General features: G+C 52.7%; 7 protein-coding genes across 7 annotated transcripts; 3 read left to right on the top strand and 4 right to left on the bottom strand.

Moving 5' to 3' along the window:
* Positions 1-250: 250 nt before the first annotated feature.
* B0I36DRAFT_370206 (uncharacterized protein) lies at positions 251-1160 on the bottom strand (the record flags this gene model as incomplete). The annotated part of the gene is made up of 3 exons (XM_046159880.1): positions 251-532; positions 702-1066; positions 1136-1160. The coding sequence occupies 3 exons, from the start codon at positions 1158-1160 to the stop codon at positions 251-253; spliced, it is 672 nt and encodes a 223-aa protein (XP_046004125.1).
* An 8457-nt stretch (positions 1161-9617) lies between these two features.
* On the top strand, positions 9618-10656 carry B0I36DRAFT_341688 (uncharacterized protein). Its single transcript, XM_046156027.1, has 2 exons — positions 9618-10311; positions 10384-10656. The coding sequence occupies exon 1, from the start codon at positions 9640-9642 to the stop codon at positions 10240-10242; it is 603 nt and encodes a 200-aa protein (XP_046004124.1). The 5' UTR covers positions 9618-9639; the 3' UTR covers positions 10243-10311; positions 10384-10656.
* A 222-nt stretch (positions 10657-10878) lies between these two features.
* Positions 10879-11799, bottom strand: B0I36DRAFT_341687 (uncharacterized protein). The gene has a single exon (XM_046156026.1). It carries the CDS (start codon positions 11779-11781, stop codon positions 11284-11286), a length of 498 nt encoding a protein of 165 aa, XP_046004123.1. The 5' UTR covers positions 11782-11799; the 3' UTR covers positions 10879-11283.
* Positions 11800-12374: 575 nt separating this feature from the next.
* B0I36DRAFT_257513 (uncharacterized protein) lies at positions 12375-13640 on the top strand (the record flags this gene model as incomplete). The annotated part of the gene is made up of 3 exons (XM_046151020.1): positions 12375-12674; positions 12788-12999; positions 13064-13640. The coding sequence occupies 3 exons, from the start codon at positions 12375-12377 to the stop codon at positions 13638-13640; spliced, it is 1089 nt and encodes a 362-aa protein (XP_046004122.1).
* An 88-nt stretch (positions 13641-13728) lies between these two features.
* On the bottom strand, positions 13729-14665 carry B0I36DRAFT_57481 (uncharacterized protein). Its single transcript, XM_046163043.1, has one exon. It carries the CDS (start codon positions 14416-14418, stop codon positions 13882-13884), a length of 537 nt encoding a protein of 178 aa, XP_046004121.1. The 5' UTR covers positions 14419-14665; the 3' UTR covers positions 13729-13881.
* On the top strand, positions 14666-15403 carry B0I36DRAFT_57482 (uncharacterized protein). Its single transcript, XM_046163044.1, has one exon. It carries the CDS (start codon positions 14913-14915, stop codon positions 15267-15269), a length of 357 nt encoding a protein of 118 aa, XP_046004120.1. The 5' UTR covers positions 14666-14912; the 3' UTR covers positions 15270-15403.
* Positions 15404-18150: 2747 nt separating this feature from the next.
* Positions 18151-19361, bottom strand: B0I36DRAFT_257457 (uncharacterized protein; the record flags this gene model as incomplete). The annotated part of the gene is made up of 2 exons (XM_046151016.1): positions 18151-18831; positions 18987-19361. The coding sequence occupies 2 exons, from the start codon at positions 19359-19361 to the stop codon at positions 18151-18153; spliced, it is 1056 nt and encodes a 351-aa protein (XP_046004119.1).
* Between the last annotated feature and the right edge of the window lie 1476 nt (positions 19362-20837).

Genomic DNA, 20837 nt, shown 5'->3' with positions numbered 1-20837 from the left:
TCAGATCCGCCCCCTGTCTATTCTCTTCAACACCTGTTCGCCCCTACGGCATCGCCATGTCCAAGGCCTCGATCATGAAGCTGTGTACCAGACCCAGGAGGTCCTTGCCATTCTGGCGCTCATAAGCATCTAGACCAGCGCGGTCTGGGCTAGCTTCTGTCAATTTGGATCCCTTTGGACGCTTGCGAGGATTCGATACGCAAATGTCCCACCGTTTAAGCAGGAAGATCACGTCTGCTCGCATGATGCGTTAAGAGGAGTGATTAACATCCCTCCATGTGGTGTCCCATCCTGCATGGCCGTTTGAGGTATGCACGAGTTCTACTACCTCGATAATGCAATCCTCGATGATGACTGTCCGCTTCTTACCACCGCCCTTCGAAACCGCCGCAAGCATTTGGCCATCTTGATCCCAAGTGAAAGTCTTCCACACATAGTTTCGACGGCCGAACTCCTTCTCCGACGAAGGCGGGGTGTGGTGATATGTGAGCCATCCGATTAGCTCCTCTCGTTCGACTTGAGTCACTACCTGCTAAAATCCATGATAGGCAGGATTTGGCTTGAAGGGATGACCGAACCAGGGGACCAAACGTAGTCATTCTTGGTGTGATAGGCAATGACGCGAAGGCCTCGCCCGAGAGACTCATCGATGTGCAGGAACAGCTGCTTGGTGGGCTTGCGATGGTTTTGCTGCAAAAGACATCCTGGACAGCCACGAAGGGCTGGCGCTCGGCCTCGGCTGGCTCGTAGTAGGTTGAGCGGCAGCAGGCCTGGCGCTTCTGCGTGTTTCCTGCCTCGCATTGTCCCGACTTGCGGACGACGGCGAGCAGAGCAGTCTTGGGCTCCGTCAATTGAGCGCCCAAGTACTGCTCGAGGGCCTTGAGCTGCTTGGGGAAGGCGAGGTTGCGAAAGGCGGCGAGGCTCTCCTCCGTAGCGAGCTTGTCGGCGAAAAATGCGGATTCGGCGTGAATGTGGATGCCATTGTCAAGGACGCGGTCAGACAGACCCAAAGTGGAAGCGGGTTCTGTAACGCGCGATGGTTTGTCCCGGGCTTCAGAGGCGTACTCTATCCAACGTCAGTAAGGGAATGTCCGACGCGGTCGTGCTTGTGAGCGCTTGGGTGTTGGTGTCCAACGGAATGGAAATGACGGCGGGCTCATGTCGAAGTTCCCATGACCTCGGGAAGGAGCGTAGTGGAGGCGGTTTCTGCCGGGGCGTCGACTACAGAACGCTGCAGCCATGGGTCAGACGATGGGCGGGGCCAGATGCGACAGGGTTTTGACCAAACAAGGTCTAGCCGATGGAGCATAAACGCATAACTGGCTTTGCATCCTTCTGTCTCTCGATGGGGATCAATGGGAATCAACGTGGATCCGAGCATAACAGCCAGGCCAGGTAGGTAGCCACAGAAACACAGCCTAGCATAGTGAAAAAAAGCCGACCGATCCAAAGCACCTCAGGAGATGATAAATCTGCGGCGAGCCTGCGGCCGTTGTCTCATGCTGGTGCGAGGACTTCGCCTCCTGACGTCCTTTCAAGAATGACGATCCGCCTATCTGCGGCACAGCTCCGCTATCATTTAATGACTGCTCGCTGTCGATAACAGTATGTTTGGCCATGCATAGATGAAGGGACTGCACACTATAGAGGACCTGTATAATATAAATGCATTCTCTAATCGGAGTACAAGCCGGAGTTACTGGCTAAAGCTTTTGAGAATGACTCTCATTCAGCCTCGAATTGGGAGGTCGATTTAAGCTCACCAGCGAATGGGTGGCAGCAGCATCATGCCTCCACTGTGGGGCACGTAAAGTCGGCTGCCACCTCAGGGCAAGAACTGAATGGTCTTCGGCCACGAGGCACAGCTTAACATGGATGGCTACAAAAATCCAAACATGTCGCTGAAATAAACAGGATCGGCTATTTGAGCCTACGAGCTCTAGGCGGCTTTCATGTTAGGCATCTAATGTCAGCCTCGTGTGAAATGTTGACAATTGTTTATCGTGAGCCCAAGAATTTCTAACGCTGTTGCGCAGAACATTCAGACGCGTATATCCAGCTGGTATCATGCCATCGGTCCTCGGGAGAAGATCCCAATTATCTCGCCTTGCTATGTCGGTGGAGAAGTCTATTGGAGTTGGGGACGTATACCCTAAGGATGCGAGTCGCTGAGAGTAGTCTGTATCTAGAAATTACCCTCGGGCGTTGGGGGTACTGAGCAGTGGGCGTGTTTTTCATGACTTGGGACAAGTGGCAATATCTAACAGATCAATCGGCGCGCGTGAAGGACGGAAACTTGTCGAAACCCCGAAGACAAGACGTTGCCGTATAGAAGCGCCAGAGATTTCGTGCAGTATTCGGGCCGACGGAGTCGTCGTCGCTCTGAATCAGGCAGGACGACTCTTTGCGTTCAAATATGCCGCCTGGCTTGAGAGCCTTGAAGATCTCCTTGTAGAGAGTGATCCAGTCGCTTATTGAGCCCACCAGCCAGCGCATGTGGATGTAGTCAAATGTGTCGGCGGGATATGTCCACCCCCTGTGTGATGCCATCCATCTCGAACTTCAGATTTACAGGAATCCAGTGTGGCTGGTGCGGGGAGATGTCCAGGCCGATCACTTCAATATGAGGATGGTGGTCTGCAAAATCACTGAAAGATATGAGCTCGGCCTCGCAGGGCATCAAGTTAGACGTTCATTCTTCACATTGCCCAAATGCCTGGACGAGTAAGCTGCTATGTGCGCCAATTGTGAGAACATGAGGAGGAAACATACCTGTTCCGCGACCGACGTCAAGTACCTTCTGTATCAGTGAATCAACAGGTGGAGACAATGCCCACTTGGGGTTTAATTGTTGAGGCGGCTTCTTTTTTAGCGCCTTAGTTTCGCGCCTCCATACGTCAAGCGAGCTGAAAATATTGGCCTAACTCTACGATGTTCCCTAGAGAGCATTTAGGAACCCCTTCAGCATCCGGGCGCATCTTGACGGTATCCAGCATTTTCTCTACTATATGCTTTGGACGTGATGCAGGCGATCACATTCCCCGTGACCCGGAAATGGATCACGAAAATCCTTCTCGCCACTTGAAGCACACAGGCTTATCAATCAATCAATCAGGGTACAGCTTCAAAATCTGCGAGTTGGGAGGTCCTTTCAAATTATCATGGCGTGATCTTGGCATGGGCTAGATACAAGCATTGAACTTCCCGGCTTTTGCGAAGCACATGGAAGAGCTTTTCGCTGAAGTGATTAGGCTGTCTATCTACGTCCGCTGGGGAAGTTGGTTCGGGCTTTTCTTCTGCTGTACTGCTCCTCGACGTGCCGCACAAGCTGCACAATAATATCGTCGGCCGGCCACCCAGAGCCTCAAAGAGTATATGAGTAGTATCTTCGCATCGTCAAGTGCACTACGAAATTGTCGATCATATCGATTTCAAAATCCTTAATATTTTCTGTTCTTCGTCTGGTACAGTACGTGAGTGGCGCCCAAGCCAGACTGTTAATGCAGTACAACGAGTGGGGCAACACTGATGCGGGGCGCACCTGGGCGACCGAGCAGGACTCTAGAGCTTGCAATCAATCAGGAACCAAGTCACCACGAGAGATTTCTATGAAAATCGAATGTGGGGGAAAGGGGTATTTCGTTATGAGTGATATGCCGTGGTCCTAGGGTCTGATTATGGGTGGAGGTTTTCAACGAGAATCGTCCCGCGAAGTAGGCACGCCTGCCGACGACGAGATCGCGGCACTGGCCGTGGTATGAGCGACCGATCTACATGCAAGATCGGCTCTAGCCTGCATTTCCGACGCCATCAATGACAGAAAGTATGACCTAGCTCTAGAGTCTTGGCGTGAAACCCCCGCTATCAATTCCTCCATACCCACCATACTCGCGCTTGTCCCAAAGTCTGTCAGCGATATTATGTCATAGCCGAATCAATGTTCAGCTGTCCAGCCCGTGCGGTCAAGGTTGCATGGCCGCTCATTCCCAATTGGCCGCCTGGTGTGGCGCGACTTGGATTGAAAAGTAATCCGGCTGCAGGGGACGATTCTGCGTTCATGGCGACAGGCTCTGGAACATCGCTTGGCCGCCCTCAGAGGCTTCCGGGGGCCATGGAAGCTTCAGCGATGGCGAGCCGCATGCCACATACCCGCCGTGCGGTCGTCTCTGGAGCGCCGCGTAATCCAAACAAGCTCATGTCGCTGTGGTAGTACCCGCATCGGATCAGCTCCGCCAGCCGTGTGCAGTTTGCTTTGGACCGGCTGTAGATCACGCCTTATTGCCTCCCGCTCATGCGGCCGGTCAGTCGGATGACATGCTTCACGACCTCGTCCTCGACTGCGCTCCGACCTGGTCCCGTGACTTGCATGACGTTATAGCTGATGTTCTTCTTGTCGGTCCTTGCTCGGATGATTTCGGCGTCCCCTGCAAGCATTATCTGGCGGAACCAAGCCTCAAGCCGCACCGGTAGTGTAGCTGTCAGTAAGATGACCGGACAGCCGTACCGGTAGATACACTTCAGCTCCGTAAGCCGCTTTCGGTAGCTAGCGTCCATAATAATCGTATGGCACTCGTCGACAAAGAACCGCTTGAGCAGACCCCGGCTTCGCAGCCAGTCCGTATAAGTCGGGAACTCTGTGCTATTGACCTGATCTGCACTGACGAAGACGAGCCGTGACACCCGCGGCTTCTCCTCTCGCCCGGTTGCCTGTGCTGGCTGCCACTGCTGACAATCTAGCCCGAGACCAGCTGCACGTCTGACCAGATCGCTAATTAGTGCCACAAATGGTACTATGACGATGCTGATGCCTGCGTTCACGCCGCTCATGTATGCTGTCAACGAAGGGCATACAAAGGCGGTGCGGCTACTAATAGAAAGAGGTGCTGATATCAACTTTCGTGGTAACGCGGGAACACCATTAGCTTGTGCCTCTGAAAACGGATTCGCAGATCTTGTGCAGCTACTGCTTCACAAGGGCGCCGAGGTAGATTACGGCCGGCCGGACGCCACTCTCATGGGCGTCTAGCAATCCGCACGACGAGGTAGTGCTGCTACTGCTCAACAACGGCGCTGAGGTTGATCGTGCAGATGAGACCGGTCGGACACCGATCTCATGGGCTGCCGGCATGGGATGCGAGCGGAATGTGATGCTGCTGCTCGATAGAGACGCCAGAATTGACGAAAGAGACTCCTTTGGTCGGACACCGCTCGCATGGGCTGTCTACAACAGGGCCAAAGCCGTCGTGCGGCTGCTGCTAGACAGTGGCGCAGAGCCCGACAGTAAAGACATTCATGGTCGGACGCCGATATCATTAGCTGCCGAAAAGGGATACATCAGCATTATAGATCTGCTGCTAGCGAGAGGCGTTCAGGTGGATAGCCGAGATATTGATGGAAGACTCCATTGTCATGGGCGACATCTTGGGGGCGTGACGACGTTATGCAGAAACTGCTAGATAGCGGCGCCGACATTGATAACCGCGACGAGGATGGTCGTACGCTAATAGACTTGGCCAGGATAAGTAGAAAAAGCAGCACAGCTTCGCATTGCGGCTTAGCTCCGTGCGGCAAGTATAAGCCCGATTGATTGAATATAGTAGGAAAGCTATGGAGACGAATAAAGAATTGATAATAACCAGCAAGACGAGATGTTGAAAGTACGTCTTTATCCGGGCCGCTGTCGCTTCGCGCGGCGTCCAGGTAAGCCCACCTCACTTCCTTCTGTCCCAAGAGTCTCTAACAGCTCGGGGTATTGCTGCCAACATCGAGGCTGTGTACACGAATGGCCAATAGCTTCGCCCCATTGTTCTTGAACGTTAGTAGAGTTCCCCTCTGAAAAGCTTGACGCATTCCACAATCGTGTGACTTCATTAATGAAAAATCGCCCATCGGTTGCGACTTCTGAGATGCCAATGTCGAGACGTACGCCATCCTTAAGTGAGGCAAGACCAGGTTCAAAATCGGCAAGCCTAAAAAGAATGGCAAACCACAGAGAGGCGAACTGCTTCAGTTCATGATACTTGCGCTTTTGAGCGTGCTCATCCCCAACTCCTTCCCCAAATATTTCGTGACTGAATGGACTCTGATTCATATCCGAGAATTGAACCTTGCCGGCAGAAGCGGTTGGTCTGGTGATGGTGATACTAATGATCTTACCTGGGGGAATGAGACCGTCTATAGCCTCTTGAGATAGATCACGCACCATACAGACCCGAAGTTCGCCAAATTTGACTAATGAGTCGACATACTCTTGGTGGAAGAGATGGTTCCTGGGCTGAATATCGGCATCCCATTTGTTCCCAGGGATTCGGCACTTCAGTCCCTTGCGATTGCTGACTTTAACAAGCTTGACTCCCTCTCCACTGCTGCTATGTGTCGGCTTGATAACCATGCGGCCACCATGAGAAGGTGGCAGGTTACACGTCGCCGATAGCCCACCATCGCACGTTATGGGTCGGTATGCGAGCCAGCTCATTCCTTGGCCGTCGAATTTTGCGGCCCACTCGTCGAGGATTCTAAGATCGCCAACTTTGCTTGCCTGGAATGTTGCCTCCTCCGTGGTAGGATATGCTTTAATAAAAGCATTGTTGTCCATAAACAGTTTCATATATTCGCAATATTCATCGAAAGAGGGCCCCTCCGGCACCAGGATGGGCGTTGACATGCATCCGAGAAGAACGAGCTTCTTCCTCTCAGATGTGGCATCGGCAAGCTGTTCGCGAAGGTCTCGGAACAAGTCTGCACTCCATGTTAAAGTCGCCGACATCGTAAGGCACGGGTTCTTGATGGTTGCCGAGATCGCCATGATCAACGGCTCATAGACCCATACGGTCTCGTCATCGTCATGTTCTTGGTGTTTGAAATGCGGCTCGACATTTACTAGATCGAGAGCAGACGACTTTAGCCTCTTCCCCTCCTGAGACATCGGAACACCTAATGGTATAGCGGAGTCAGATCGACCCTCCTCAACCAGGGGGCCAAATGGGACTCCGAGCCAGATCATATCGACTGGAAGGGGTTTTGGCTCCGGACGAGCGGTAAGCTGGTGGTTGTGGCTGATCGTGGTTGAATATTGTATGCGGACCACCTCAAGCGAATCTAAGAGCGGAGGAAACTTGTCGACCACTCGTTGTGCGCTCCACGCAACGGGACATTGTTTATATCCGCAGACATAGAATCGGGTCCTCTTCCTCTTCTCCTTCGTTCTGGCCTTGTATCCATGTCGGCTGGCAAACACTGACACGATCCGTTCTAAATCTTCGAATGAAGGAAATGTCCAACCGCATGGTGGGGCGCCGTCACTTTTATAGTCGATCTTAGCCCGGCCCGGGGCAAAATACTTCATAGCCTCCATAGGCAGTGATAACACGGAGAATGAAGACGCAAAGATGATTGAGAGACGTCGCTTTGGCCAAAAGGGGGTTCGCGAAATGCGGGGCGCTGGGGAAGTTTTCCACGAGCGTGGAAGCTTTTCCATGGGCGTGGAAATTTCTCCACAGGCGTGGAAGCTTTTCCACGGGCGTGGAAATTTCTCCACAGGCGTGGAAGCTTTTCCACGGGCGTGGAAATTTTTCCACAGCCGTGCCTAAAGTCGCGTGAGTAGCGGTCCCAACCACCCCAACACCGCATTTAAGATTACTGTACTACAAACAAACCGCTCCAGCAGGGCGAGACGAAGGGTGGAGTCAGATGCTGGGGTCTAGCCGACAGAACGTAAACAAACAATTGGCTTGGCGTCCGTTGGCTTTCTAACGGGATCAACGGGGACCTGGGCCAGATACGTAATAGCACCGCGAAAAATGGCAGACAGGTTCGAAAAACCTTAGAAATAAAGACGTGCCATCATGATCATCATCCTTCCGATTGGGCTTGGCATAATTGTGCACGATGCGTGCTGCGCGATGGCCTGTCAAAGACCTGACGAATGTTAAGCCGCGTTGCCCCACCTCACTTGCCACTTTAGGGAGGAGGAGCTGGCAGGACATGGTGGATGTTGTACACATGCGACAGAGCCGCCCCCGCCCCAGTGCTGAAACAGGACTCCACCACAACAGCGGTGAGCTCCCTCGGTATTCGGTCACGGGGCATCCCACAAGCTCAGCACGTCGGACTGGCTGGGCTTGTGGGCCGTCGTCTTCGGCCCAAAAGAAAAACAAAAAAAACAATTATCTACGGCTTGTTCGGGGTGGGACATCGGCCACAGCGCACCAGGCGGAACGCCGCTCCGCGTCCCTGCTGCAGGAGAGGACGTGGTTCGACGCGGACTTAAACTTGCATGAACAGAGGGGCAACAATATGTAGGAAGTTGTATTACATACCAAGTGGGAAGAGCGCCTGGTAGCGGCTTACTCCTTGCCGCCAGATGGTAGGGGAGGCAATTAGCTACGCTTCGTCTCGCTAGATCAGGTCACACATATTGCTGGCTGAGACAAGCAAGGTTCGGGCAAATTCTTGACAGGAAGTGTAACTAAACGAGAGATACATTGACCAGCTTTATGTAGATACAAATGTCGATTCGCCTACGAATGGCCCGCACCTACACTGCCAGACACTATGTCTCACCTTCCCAGACCGCGGCGAGGAGGTTCCGTAGGGCAAGAAATCTATGGGTAAGTTACATATGATGCAATTCCTGCCTTGTCCATTTGGATCGAGGATCGGCGGATCTATAATGAATGATTGATTTGAGTGAATATTCGCTTCAACATATGGCTTGGAAACTTCGGTTGGTATGAGGAATCGTACGATTTGAAGTTTTGATGGGATTCTCTGGGATTCTTATAGACCAACGATTGGCGAGCTGGCGAATCAGTCGGTTACTTGTCTCGGAAGTACCTCCGGATCAAACAAGTCATCTTATTTTTAGATCATAATCGCAAATGGACTACTCCCGTATGCAAAAGCTGGACCTTGTAGATAGGCGGTGGGTGACTCACAAGGAAATGCAAGCTCCGCTTTTATGGGCATGAGTGATGACCTGACCAACAGGTCGCAAGATTGGGCCAAGGACAGGAGAAGGTCATGCACGCTGGGCGCATGTGACCGACAAGAATAATGGATCACCTAGATCACGGTGATCCATTCGGACCAAACACTGGAACCAATAGACACAAACACGATTCAGGGGAAAGACCTATTGAAGCGAAGGATTTCCTGTACAGTAGTGACCACAATCCGTGTCCATTTTATCGATATTAGTTGCGATCCCCGCACGGACCAACCTGTGCGGGGTTATCGTGGCATGCACAGTGCTGGCTGCACCACAAACTAGTGCTTTGTGGAGGCACACTTGTCCGTAAGCGCATTCCGTACAGTACGGCATTGCCTGGACTTAGAGCAATAAAGGCGATAAGGTACAGAAGTACCGGATATCAGTCTCCGCAAGCAGTTTGATTACGATGATCTCCGCACGGTCCATACTTTTAAGGCATGAGTAGAAACCGCGTGGAAATTTGTCTTAGTACTGTGCGTTGGGCATGAAATTCCTGACTGTGAACAAGTTGCCAATTGTCACTGTGTATGCCTCCCCCGCTTCAGCCCCACTACATGCAACTAATTCTCCTATAGAAACCGGTTAACCCCACTTGCTTCTTACACTATTTCTCCCCATTTGCACGGACGAAATCAATCCTCCCTTTCATGTTCGGGATGGAGGTCAGCGAGCTCCGAGACCTCTCGGACTCGGGAAACCTCTTCATGCACTATCGACGCGCGACAATCCCAGGACAAAACTCCGTTACTAAGGACATCTGCGCCACAATTGGCTCCTTTGAGAGTTACAACCTTCCTGACGAAAGCGGCGAGAGGAGGTTCATCGTCAGAATCATGTCCTCGCCGTTCCACCATCGGCACATTTCGAGAAATAACGATCGTTTGTTATTCGAGACTCAGAGCGCACGCGATTTAATCGATAAAGCTGTCCAGTGCATTCTGGCAATTGAACTTGGGAGCAACACAAGCGGCTTAGCCAGGAAACTATTGCTCGATGAGCTTGATCTGTTTGGAAAGCAAGCCGGCGAGCTTCAAGACTTGGCAATTGCAGGTCTTCAGTACTCGCAGACTACAGCGATGCAGGTCGTGATGCGGCTGTCTGACCACCGGGCTGAAAAACCTCCACGGATCAAATTCTTTTCCCCTGATTGGGATGAGGATATATTGGAAGCGATCTCAATGTATCTTGGGAAGACCTTAAAGTGGAAAGATTTTGTGGCAAGGCTGCCTCCACCAGAGGACGTTCTATAACACAGAACGCAAGACTGCCTCCAGCTGTGCCGAGCTAAACACAGATCGGCCTGTCCAATCGAAAAGTCGGTGAGTGAAAGTCCAGCCAGCTAACTTTGCCGCTTCCAAGATCTTTCCTGATGCTAAAGAGACCACTGCCAGGCTAAGAATAGAGTAGAGCTAGCGGCGTATATCCTCGCCGTAATCTCACCCAAAGGATGCTTCATCGGTCCGCAATACTCTGAGGAAGATGGCGTGTGCTTGTGGGAAAGTCAAGGTGCTAGAAGACTTCTTGAAGACGATTGCAATGTGGAAAAGAATGATCGAAGCAGGAAGCTGTGAATGTGTGCACCGACTGAATCCAAGTGTCGAAAGAAAGCCTACATCTATAGACAAGATCTCTTTGATAGCCATATTGAAAATTCGTTGATATTATGCCGAAAGTTCTGCTTCGAAATGCCTTGCGATACGGATGGATTAGGACTAGGGCTGGATAAAAATGTGGCCGCAAGTGGTTTGCGCCACTTACGGAGAGTGCTTTTTGTGGAATGGTTTGCACAGTACGAGCCAACAAGGCACAGTCCGTGCTGGTCCGTGCGGGAACGTCAAGTAATGTCTGAAAAGCGGACACATCTCGCGGTCACTACAGTACAGACCAACAGGTCGCAGCGAGACAGGCAGAGGGGCAGAAACCCCGCGAGAACAACGTGCCAAGACATTGGAACTGTGCAGTTCATGTTTGGAACTGACAGCTCCACAAACAAACCACAAACAGTTTGTGGGACCGCGGAGGGAGAAAGGTATGTGTAAGGCATGAAGAATTCCTGGACAGACAGTCATTACAGTAAAGTACCTTTCTACTTCAGGGATCAATCTATGTACCATTCCAGTCTCACGCTTGACCTAGTCACTGAATTGCACGGGAGTAATATCTTGTGACGACCCGACCAACAAGTCGCACAATCGGGCCAAGGACAAAGGGCTGATGGCCAGCTCATCAAAGGTTGTCAGATGGCCATGCACAGCGCCGTGCTGCTTTCCGACGAGAACAGGCTGCTTCGCTCAGAAAACCAAAGGCGGAAGCGGAAGAGAGAGCAACGCCGCGAATACATTAGCGACGGCGGTACTCTGTCGGTTGCAGAAGGCACAGCTAGGACAAAGCGACGGAAGGAAGAGGAGGAAGAGCGGGTCAAGCGACGTCGCGAGAAGGATGAGGAGCGGGCGCAGCGACGAGGAGAGAAGCAAGAGCGGGCTGAGCGACGGCAAAGAAAAGAAGAGGAGCGTGTCAAGCGGCGGAGAGAAAAGGAAGAGGAGCGTGCCAACCGACGGAGAGAAAGGGAGCACGAGTGGGCCAAGCAACAGCGAGAAGACGAGGAGCGGGTCCAACGACAGATAGACGAGGAGGCAATCGTCCCAAGACAGCGCGCACCACCACGGTGTAGTAAATGCAGGTCCTTTGAACACAATTCCCGTAGATGTAATAGATAGATTGTCCTGATTTACTTGTTTTGTCTCTTTTGGGCTGAATTGTCGGGTGTTGTGTTCGATTTGTCTCTCCATGAGGTGCGGGTCGCGTCTGTGGGGAATTTCTGACCGAGTAGGGGGTGTGATCGGGAAGGGGGTAGATTACGTTATCAATTTGCCATCAAAATGGTTTGCGGTGTGGCTTACGTAAACCGATAGTGGGGTCGCTCGGTGCGGTTGCCCGGACAATTCAGTGTCAATCCGGTTGGGCGTTATGTCATCGGATCCCACCAACATTCCTCTCCTCATTGTCTTGTCCTGCGTGATGGATCGAATCAATGTCGCACGCAGTGCTTAACAACCTCACATCGGAGTCGAAAATGTTAGAAGCGTCACCACACCAGACCCAAGACCATCCTGCCATACTCGATTGGCTTCAGGGCATTGAGGCTTCAAGCCCACCGTCCGCCGAGGCGAGTGACCAGCTAATTAAGTCGTCACCCCGCGACAGAAAACGATTTCGCGATCCTGCCGATACCGACCATACTCCTGCCAAGAGACAAGCTCTCTCTCCACCTGCTACCGAATCAGAGGCCTCGCAACGATCCTCGCGGCCACCGAAACGGTCAGTTCCTGCTATGGCCAGCGACGCAGAGGACATCGTCCAAGCTGGGGATGATGCAGCAAACATGACGACCCCGCGACCGCCGCCGCGGTCTCAACATTGGCCGCTGGCCGCACCGAACAGGCCGTCTCCAAGCCGGACGTCGTCAAGCAGATCCTCGTCAAAGCGATCGGTGTCGTCCGTCTCGAGGAACTCATCTCCGACCAAGCAGCTGCGCCTTGCCGAGCTCGACAAGAACGGCTACACCCGACGTGCCTTCCCCCTCGACACAAGCGGTCTACCGACAAGCTTGCAGGCCCTTCTCGAGAGATTAGAAGAAATCGATAGCGGCGAAACTAGACTTCCGTACGAATGGTGGGACCAGGTACAAGACTCTTCATAACCAACGGTGCTGCGACGTGTGTTGATGCATTCCGCTAACCGCCAAACGAACAACAGGCAATTTCCGACCACAAAATCCCCCAGACGTACTTCCAGTCTCTCAAACAAGCTGACCAAGAATCGCAATCGCGCTCTCGCCCTGACGTGCCACTGGCAGCCTTCATCACTCGCGTGATCCAGCGTGCTATCGAGTGCGACGAGAACAACGAGTTAGAGTGCGTCTGGAGCGATCAGGTCTATCGTCAGATCCTCTCGTGGGTACTCAGACCAAAAGATGACCTTTCTGGGCTCGTCGACTTCCACGCCTGGTACGTGCGCTCTGCTTGCGCTGGTTTCCCTTCCGCGGTTCCTTGTGCTAACATCATGGCTCAGCACCTCCTCCAGGATCAACCGCGCGTTCAGCCCCTCCACACTGCCTCCGAAGATGGTGGACTATTGCTTGGTCCTCAAATCTGGGGCTGGTAGCGACATCTCTCGCCAGATCGACATGCTACGCGCATCCCGCCCTGGCATCTCCATTAACCACACAGACTCGGGAGCTCTGTGCAAGTATCCAATCGGCCTTTCCCTTGAATTTAAGAGTCCCGAGGGCAGTACTACGGAGGCAGAGGTCCAAATGGGAACCTGGCATGCGGCACAGTTACGAAGTCTCCTTCACCAATGTCCCGACGCGTCCTTTCAGGCCATCGAGTTCCTCCCCGGCATCATCGTCCACGGCCATGAGTGGTACTTTGTCGCGACCGTTCCCCCGCGACCGTCGACGTCTCGGGATCCGTTTTTGGTCGGTGTCAATACCCCAACACTCTATTCAAGGATATCTCTTGGGTCGACATCCAAGGCCAGAGGCGTCTGCAAGATCATTTCGTCCCTACGATGCCTTGTGACCTGGCTGGAGGAAGAATATTGGTCGGCGTTCCAGAAACAGGTCCTGCAGCATCAGACGCCCTAGCATGGACGGAGACAACGGCAGGGGCTTCGACTACATTACCTGCTTGTCAGGCCCGGGCTGCCCTTTATCGCATATCTGTATATCCACCATGTTCACCGTCGACTAAGTGCTGCGTATCGTTGACGCGTGAGGACAATGTATGGTCAGTCGAGGTATCCGGTTTTTTTGTTGCATTGTCACGAATACTATACGGTGTCCCGGCTCTCATCCAGGCCGAAATATGCGACGCCCTACTCTCATATTATAATTGTCGCCTACCCTGAATTGTCACGAGCCCCCTGTACGGTAGTCCCCGGCGTTCAAGTCTAATGGGCCCACTTCCCGACCACACGCGTCGAGACGCGATCAGTAAACCAGCGGACGCGACGACCTGGCTTCGTTTGTATGTTGCAAGCTCCCTAAAACTCTTGCATCGAACTGTGCAATGAGGATACAAGATCTGCTCTGCCACGAGCCGAAATGGCACATTCTTATCTGTATAGAATGCAGATCCATCTTGCACACCTCTGCTGTACGCCATGTCCAGCTGCACCATGGTCCTATCCGCCAATACGATCCCGCGGCCATACGAGCCCTCGAAAACACATTCTTTCAACTTTCCACTCTTCAAGCACCAGAGCTGATTCGTCAAACCGTCAAGCCCCTGCCAGATGCCGAGCCCATTCCACACATTCCAGTTTTTCGGGACGGAATTTGTTGTCTCCTCTGTTCTGATGATAGAGAGCGCTATGTTTGTCGAGGGCGAACAGCTTTGATGACGCACCTCAAGACGGCGCATGGGTACACTCGTGGCCGTTCGGCGGGCCGAATATGTAGCGGAGCACCTGGGGGTGTTGAAGGCCTGGCTCTCGACGGGATTGTTCGGTTCCCTATGATTTGCCAGGCGGTGTTCCACAAGACCACACACTATCAAGCTGGCGATCAACTCAATCCAATCCACCGCTGAGGCATATGAAATTGAAGTGGATCTTGCAACAGATTTCTTGCATGGGGTTGATCAACCGACGCCTCTAGTGAAGTTGGAGTGGGTGGAATTGACATCCCGCCGGGGATCATGTGCCATCCAACAGCATGCCATATATCACCCCGCCTTCTACCCGCAACCCGTCCCGTCCCTGTCAAACTCGCTCTGCAGCTAACCATGCCTCCTCCTCGTCACTATAGCCTCTCCCCCTGCCTCTGCATACCTCAGGGGTGACAAGCAGCCTGCTCCCGAGCTCGTCCACTAGGCCCGAACGCAGCCAGGAGCGAAGACACTGAGCCATCCCGATCATGTTGGCTTCCAGTCGGCTCCGAATCGGGGCAACCATACGCCCAGCGGCCGAAAACAGTCGCTCGCACTCAGCAGACATCGGTGGGATCGATATGAAATCCAGTGCCATCACAGATAGCCTCGGGAACTGCTTGCGCCTGGAGTGCCAGTATTCATACGGATCACTTACCTCGCTGTCAACCTCTGAAGCGCTCAGCAGCCAGCATTCGTACTCGTCTCCCAACGAGCTGGTTGACGGCGATGTAAAGGCTATCCGGCGCTTATCTTCCTTGAACCTGCTGAACTTGTTGTGGAACGTTTTTCTCCTCTTCGCAACGGGTTCACCGCTCGTATGGGCAATCTCAAGCTTCGAGTAGCTATCTTCCCACACCTGCTTAACAATCTCCTTCGCCTTTCGAACCCATTCGGGTCGAGTATCCCGCTCGCGCTCGATCACCTTCCAGCCAAACGCCGGGTGGAAGGCCAGGGCGGCGTACTACATCGGGGTATCGTCGAGCCTTTCGTAATACTCGTTGATTTTCTCCCAAGCTAGTTGCACATTCACTCGGAAGTGCTCTGGTTCGGCGTACTGGTCGATCTTCTCCTTTGCATCTTCAAGGTTAGAGAGCAAGTACTCGTACGCCATCAGACGTCCGTGATATTGCCGTACGATTCCTTGAAATGGTGTCTTGCTCTCTCTCGAGCTTGCCCGTCGCCTTCCAGAATGAGGATCGTGTTTTCGAAATGCTCGAGCAGCTCAATGAAGCCGTCGATCACGTTCCAGTCCGCGACCGTTAACCTGCTCTGTTCTCCGAGGCACAATGGCAACCTCTTGCCCTTCTTCTGTGTACCATCCTTGCGTAGATTTTCTTTTTCCCACAATTGTTTGTACTCGAATAGGAGGGTCTCGAGGGACGGTCGAAGGAGTTGGGCTCGGCGCATCATAAAAAGTTGCGAAAGCCACCGCGTATCGTTGTCCATGATGAGGTCAAGAGGCTTGCGAACCCGAATCTTTGGGTTCTCACTGGCCCCATTGGCAGACTGTTGAATTTTGCGTAGCAGGTGAGTAAGCGTGTCGCTGCCACGGATCCAGACCACGAGGTTATGGAGCTTGCCGACTGGGCCTTTCTTCATCCACAGTTCATGCTCAGCCTCAGCAAGCTTCTGGGCTTGGATATCAGCTTCGAACGCTTCGCAGCCCTTGCCAAAAAGGATGGTTTTAGCGACGAGATTCACAATATGGCCGAAGCAACGTCCACGACGAGCCTTGGGCTCGAAGCTAGGCTGATCGGCGATTGTCTCCATGGCGGTGTCGTTGTTAGCTGCGTTGTCGAGTCAGAAATAGCCGACTTTCTCTTCGATCTTGAACTCGTAAAGAATGCTGAGGATCTGAGCACCAATGGTCTCCCCAAAGTGTCGTTCTGCAATCTCAGGGATCCCTAAAACAACTTTCATCGGCCGAATATTCTCATCTCGAAAGAAGGCGCAGATTCCATAGAGAGCATGGCGATTGCGCGATCGCCACCCATCGAAGGAGATACGGATCTGACCTGGAGCGCGAGCAAGGGCTTGGATAATCGTCTGCTAGCATTTGAAATCTGGTGACGAAACAGTGTCGTGGCTGATGTGCGCATCCTGTACCGAAATGGACGGATTCAGATATTCGAAGATAGCTCGGAGACTTCCGCTTTCGACTTCTGTGAAGGATTGCTGCCTTTCGACGACCCAGCTGACGACGAGCTTCTGAAACTGGACTCGATCGATACGCTTAATATAAGTGTTCACAATGGCTTGTTGCTGAGGGTTTTCTCGATCCATGCTCAAGTGGTCGGCAATAGATGGATATGTCTTCGTCAGGGGTCGTTTGCGGTTTCCCGTTGGGTCACGGATCTTATGGGATTTGTCGAGGTGGCGTTCGATATTCTGGGTGCCCTCGGCCTTATAGTTTGCAATGGGTATCCTCCTCTTTAATACACATGTTTTGCAAACCCATCGTCTCTCCCTGTCGTTCTGTATGTCGAAACCAAAGGGCGATACCCATGAAGAAAGGATGTCGACGCTCGTCTACATGGCGAGACTCAAGCGGCGCTTAGCGTCCTGCACAGGATCGTCCTCCAGCTGCCACCGGGTCTTTCTCGCCGCACTGATCCTCAGCGCTAAGTATCATGACGACGTGACATACACGAACAAGGACTGGGCTTCCCTAAGCCACATGTCGACACAGAAATGCATGTTCAGGCTCGGCTGCCATGACATCAACGAGATGGAAATGCAGCTGTTATTGGATCTCATGGCCACATATATATTCATTCTCAGAGGGTCATGTGACACCGAGGCCTACAGTCTTGGGGCATTTTAGGATTTGAGGCCTTACAACTCTGAAGTTCAGGGGAACACTCAGTTCTTACAACAACCACTACTGTCAGGGGTCTTTGTTGGCGCCTAGAACAATTTCCTATGTCGCAGTAGAGCGCTCACACCCAGCACAAATCTTGATTTATTATCTTTTACTAGTCTAGCCTCGCGTTACAACGACGGAGCAATATCTTGCGCAAGCTGTAGTTATTTGCCGTTCATGAGCGAGTTAAAACGCTGATATATACCTAGTATTTCCACTTGCAAGCATTCCAAACAATAATCTTGCCGCTTTTTCCCATCATACTATCTTGGGACCTTCAAAACCTGCTCAAGAACTATTCGAGTGACACACCATTGCATCCAATCCACCTGTCAGTTCTTAAACAAGGTCTTCGACAAGAAAAGCCACCGAGTTAATATGAGAGGCAACCTTCGGGGACGTTCCGTGCAGACGAGCTACAACGCGCCATCAAGCAGATCCTCCGAGCTCGTGGCCTCAGCGAGGATACACTCCTCAAGGATGTCGATGCGCAATTCAAAGTGTGGGTTCATCAACTCCTCTGTTGAGGGGGGCAAGCAACGCGCCTAGACGGATAGCACAGCTATTTAACAATATGTGCCGAGTAGGGAACCCAGGCTAGTCTGTGACTCTGTCTGGGGTCCTGAGTTCTGGGTTCAGTTCTTGGTGATCGCAAGGAGCTTTTAGCTCAAATCCCCAAGCGTTAGGATGGTTTGGGTTGTTGCTGTCTGCCCGATTGAGTCTGAGAAGTTCTGGGGGAGGTTGAGGTTCGCGATCGCGCAGTGGCATCCAGAAGCCCAGTTCGGCATCAATATGCCTCCGAACCAGGAGGCCGCAATAGGTCTGTCCGGAGCACCTGGCATCGAACCTTAGAGACTGAATCAGCTAGAGTCGGACGTTCTCAAATTGAGGAGTCTATACCTCGAAGGGATGGCTTGATCGTCGACAGCAGTGAGCTCAATCCACTGTCGTGGCTCCGCAGTAGGTACGCCATATCGCCGAGTCCTGAAGAAGGAGAGAATAGGTTGAATGAACGTTTCCCGCACAGTACTTTCGCTACTCTCCAAGCACTGGTAACAAAAATTGGGAAACTCGCGGGCCCATAGATATATCTCGCGCTCTGAACTAACTGTCAGGTAGGTAGGCCGCTCAACATCCAACGGCTTTTCCCACCAAAGGATGTAGACCACCAAGGCGCAGAGAGAGTGAGCGAAGGTGTTGAGTTCAAGGAGGGAGAGCGGCAACTGTTGGAGCACGCGAGCGAAGCATTGGAGGCAGAACCAGATGGCCTGGAGACAGACTAGGGCCTTGGCAATACCGCTACCTTTCCGTTTGTCCACAAGATCTTCTTCGGAGATATCGAGTTGACTTCTGAAGGCGGTGAAATCGGGCGCGTTGGCTTCTGGAAGGTCGATGGCACCGAGAACGGAGAGAAAAGTTTTTCTGTCCAAGACCGCGTGGCCCTGGAGTAGAGAGATAGGATGCTGTTCGATCGTACCAAAGGCAATCCCTCCCATCTGAATGTAGAAGCCTTGTGCAATCGTCCAAGGGCGTTGCTGATTCTGCTGGTCCTCAATGTGCCCCATTTCTACATCGAAGCCATTTCCATTGCGTTGATCGTTTGACCATATTTTCTGCATATCCAGATGTAAGCCAAGGAAAGTTTACGTTACATGTGCTCCATGCACTTTAAGTCTTGAAAATCATCAGCCCTTACCGGAACCGCCTTTTTCAGGCCCTCTCGGAGTCTCGCTCCTATGCTAAACGTCCCGGGAGGAGGGGTGATCCCAATTGTGTTGTTGAATGCGGTCGCACAGAGCTTGGCTTCGCATCGCTGATACCAAGCGGTGTAAATGAGAAACTCCGGGGCAAGAAGACCAACTATGACCCAGCCGGATTTTCTCCACGTCTGGTAGAGCATCCAGATGAATTCACCATCACGGTACCCCTGTATGTTGAGATGCAGAGCCGACCAGACGCAGAGTGAAATCGTGATGAGGCAGGGCAGAAGGATATTCGACGTTCCTCGGGTGGTTGGGTTGGGCACCCAAGATGTCTCCTCAGTCGCGTTGCCAAAGATGTTGAATGCCATGACAAACCGGACGATGTCATACCAGAGTGGAAAATGCTGTCTGTTGAGCCTGTGCTAAATTCCGCTGCGGGGTGCGGAAATGAGGCATTAAAATAGGCAATTGATAGGGGGGCATGACGAATTGATACGCGGGCATGACCCTTAGGGGGCCATGACTTTTTGTAACACTTGATTGGGCCAAATTTTCTAGATCCATAAATACTTCCGAGCAAAGGCGGTGAAGCCAGCCCTCTTAACAAGCCCAGATTTCGTGACCGCAAATGCACCCGACCAACACTAACCCTTTCGAACAGGCGTCAAAGAGAAGTATTGCTTTCGGTACTGTTAAGGAGAAGGTACTGATCCGGAATAGGCACGCGATGGGAAGTTCTCTGTATTCCAAAAGGTCGCTGTCGTACAAGACTATTGCCTTACCGTCGCTCGATTGGCGAGCGCCAGGCGAGCGACAGGTAAGAGACGGGCGCTCGCTGACTCAGCGAGTGCTTCCTAATTGAGTGGGTGCGGCCCGCCTCACAGGTACAGGGTATTCAAGGGCTGTTTCATAACCAAAGCTGTCTACGTCTCCCCTTACTACTATGGAAGGAAGAATCTCCTCTTCGCCATCAGCCAGCTCCCATTGATTCCTCCGTCTCCGAATGCTGGGCTGCGTTCTCCGCCCGCTGGCACGAACTCCTGTGGTTCTTCCCGTCCCTAGAAGGGTCGACTGGCTGCGTAACTGGCGCTGATTCGAGACATCAGCTTGGCCACTGGCCTGTCGGCTCGTCCCAAGTTCCATTCTGGCCTGAGTCGACTTGTTCAAGCTGCCCTGTGGACGACCTCGCCTACGGCTCGGGGGCCCTCTGGTCGACCGGTTGACCAATCGGCTGACTACTAGTCTCGATGGCTAGCCCTGATGGAACGGCCTGCTTGGCGTTCTTAGGTCTGCCACGGAGAGCAGTGGCGATCTTAGGGTCGAGGATTCGTCGGTATGGATCTCGAGAGGATGCTTCTCGTAGGTGCCACCGAGGATGGACGTCCCATTTCGTGAAAGGCGTACCATTATTCAGCTTTGAGTAGATCCTGTGGCAGCAGGGAATTCCAAGCTCGATCGACAACGAGCAGTCCTCGCCGCAATCCCCGAGGGATTCAGGGAACGGATTCTTCCCGGTCGGCATTGCTTTCCTTGCAAGCCGATATTGTTTGTTGATCAGTCCAAGGCCCTTGGAAGAGAGCGCCGTCCGGAGTTCGCCGAGATGCTCCGAGCTAGGCCCAATGTACTCTCGCGCGGTAAGTACCTCGTCCGCTGCGCAAGCGTCGTTGAAATCTCGCTCCTGGTCCCTCATCATGTCCTGCATAGCCTCCATGAGCCGATAGAGATGGCTCATACCATTCAGGAGATAGCTCTTGATGTTGTTGTTGCTTGCTTCTGTACCAGAGGTGACGCGGACGCCGAAGTTGCGATACTTGCGAATGAAACAGCGCGCCCACTGCGCCCGT

This window comes from Microdochium trichocladiopsis (assembly GCF_020744255.1).
Source record: "Microdochium trichocladiopsis strain MPI-CAGE-CH-0230 chromosome Unknown B0I36scaffold_17, whole genome shotgun sequence".
NCBI classification, from domain to species: domain Eukaryota; kingdom Fungi; phylum Ascomycota; class Sordariomycetes; order Xylariales; family Microdochiaceae; genus Microdochium; species Microdochium trichocladiopsis.
The sequence above is the reverse complement of the archived record's forward strand: the minus strand, read 5'-3'. Positions and strand labels throughout refer to the sequence as shown.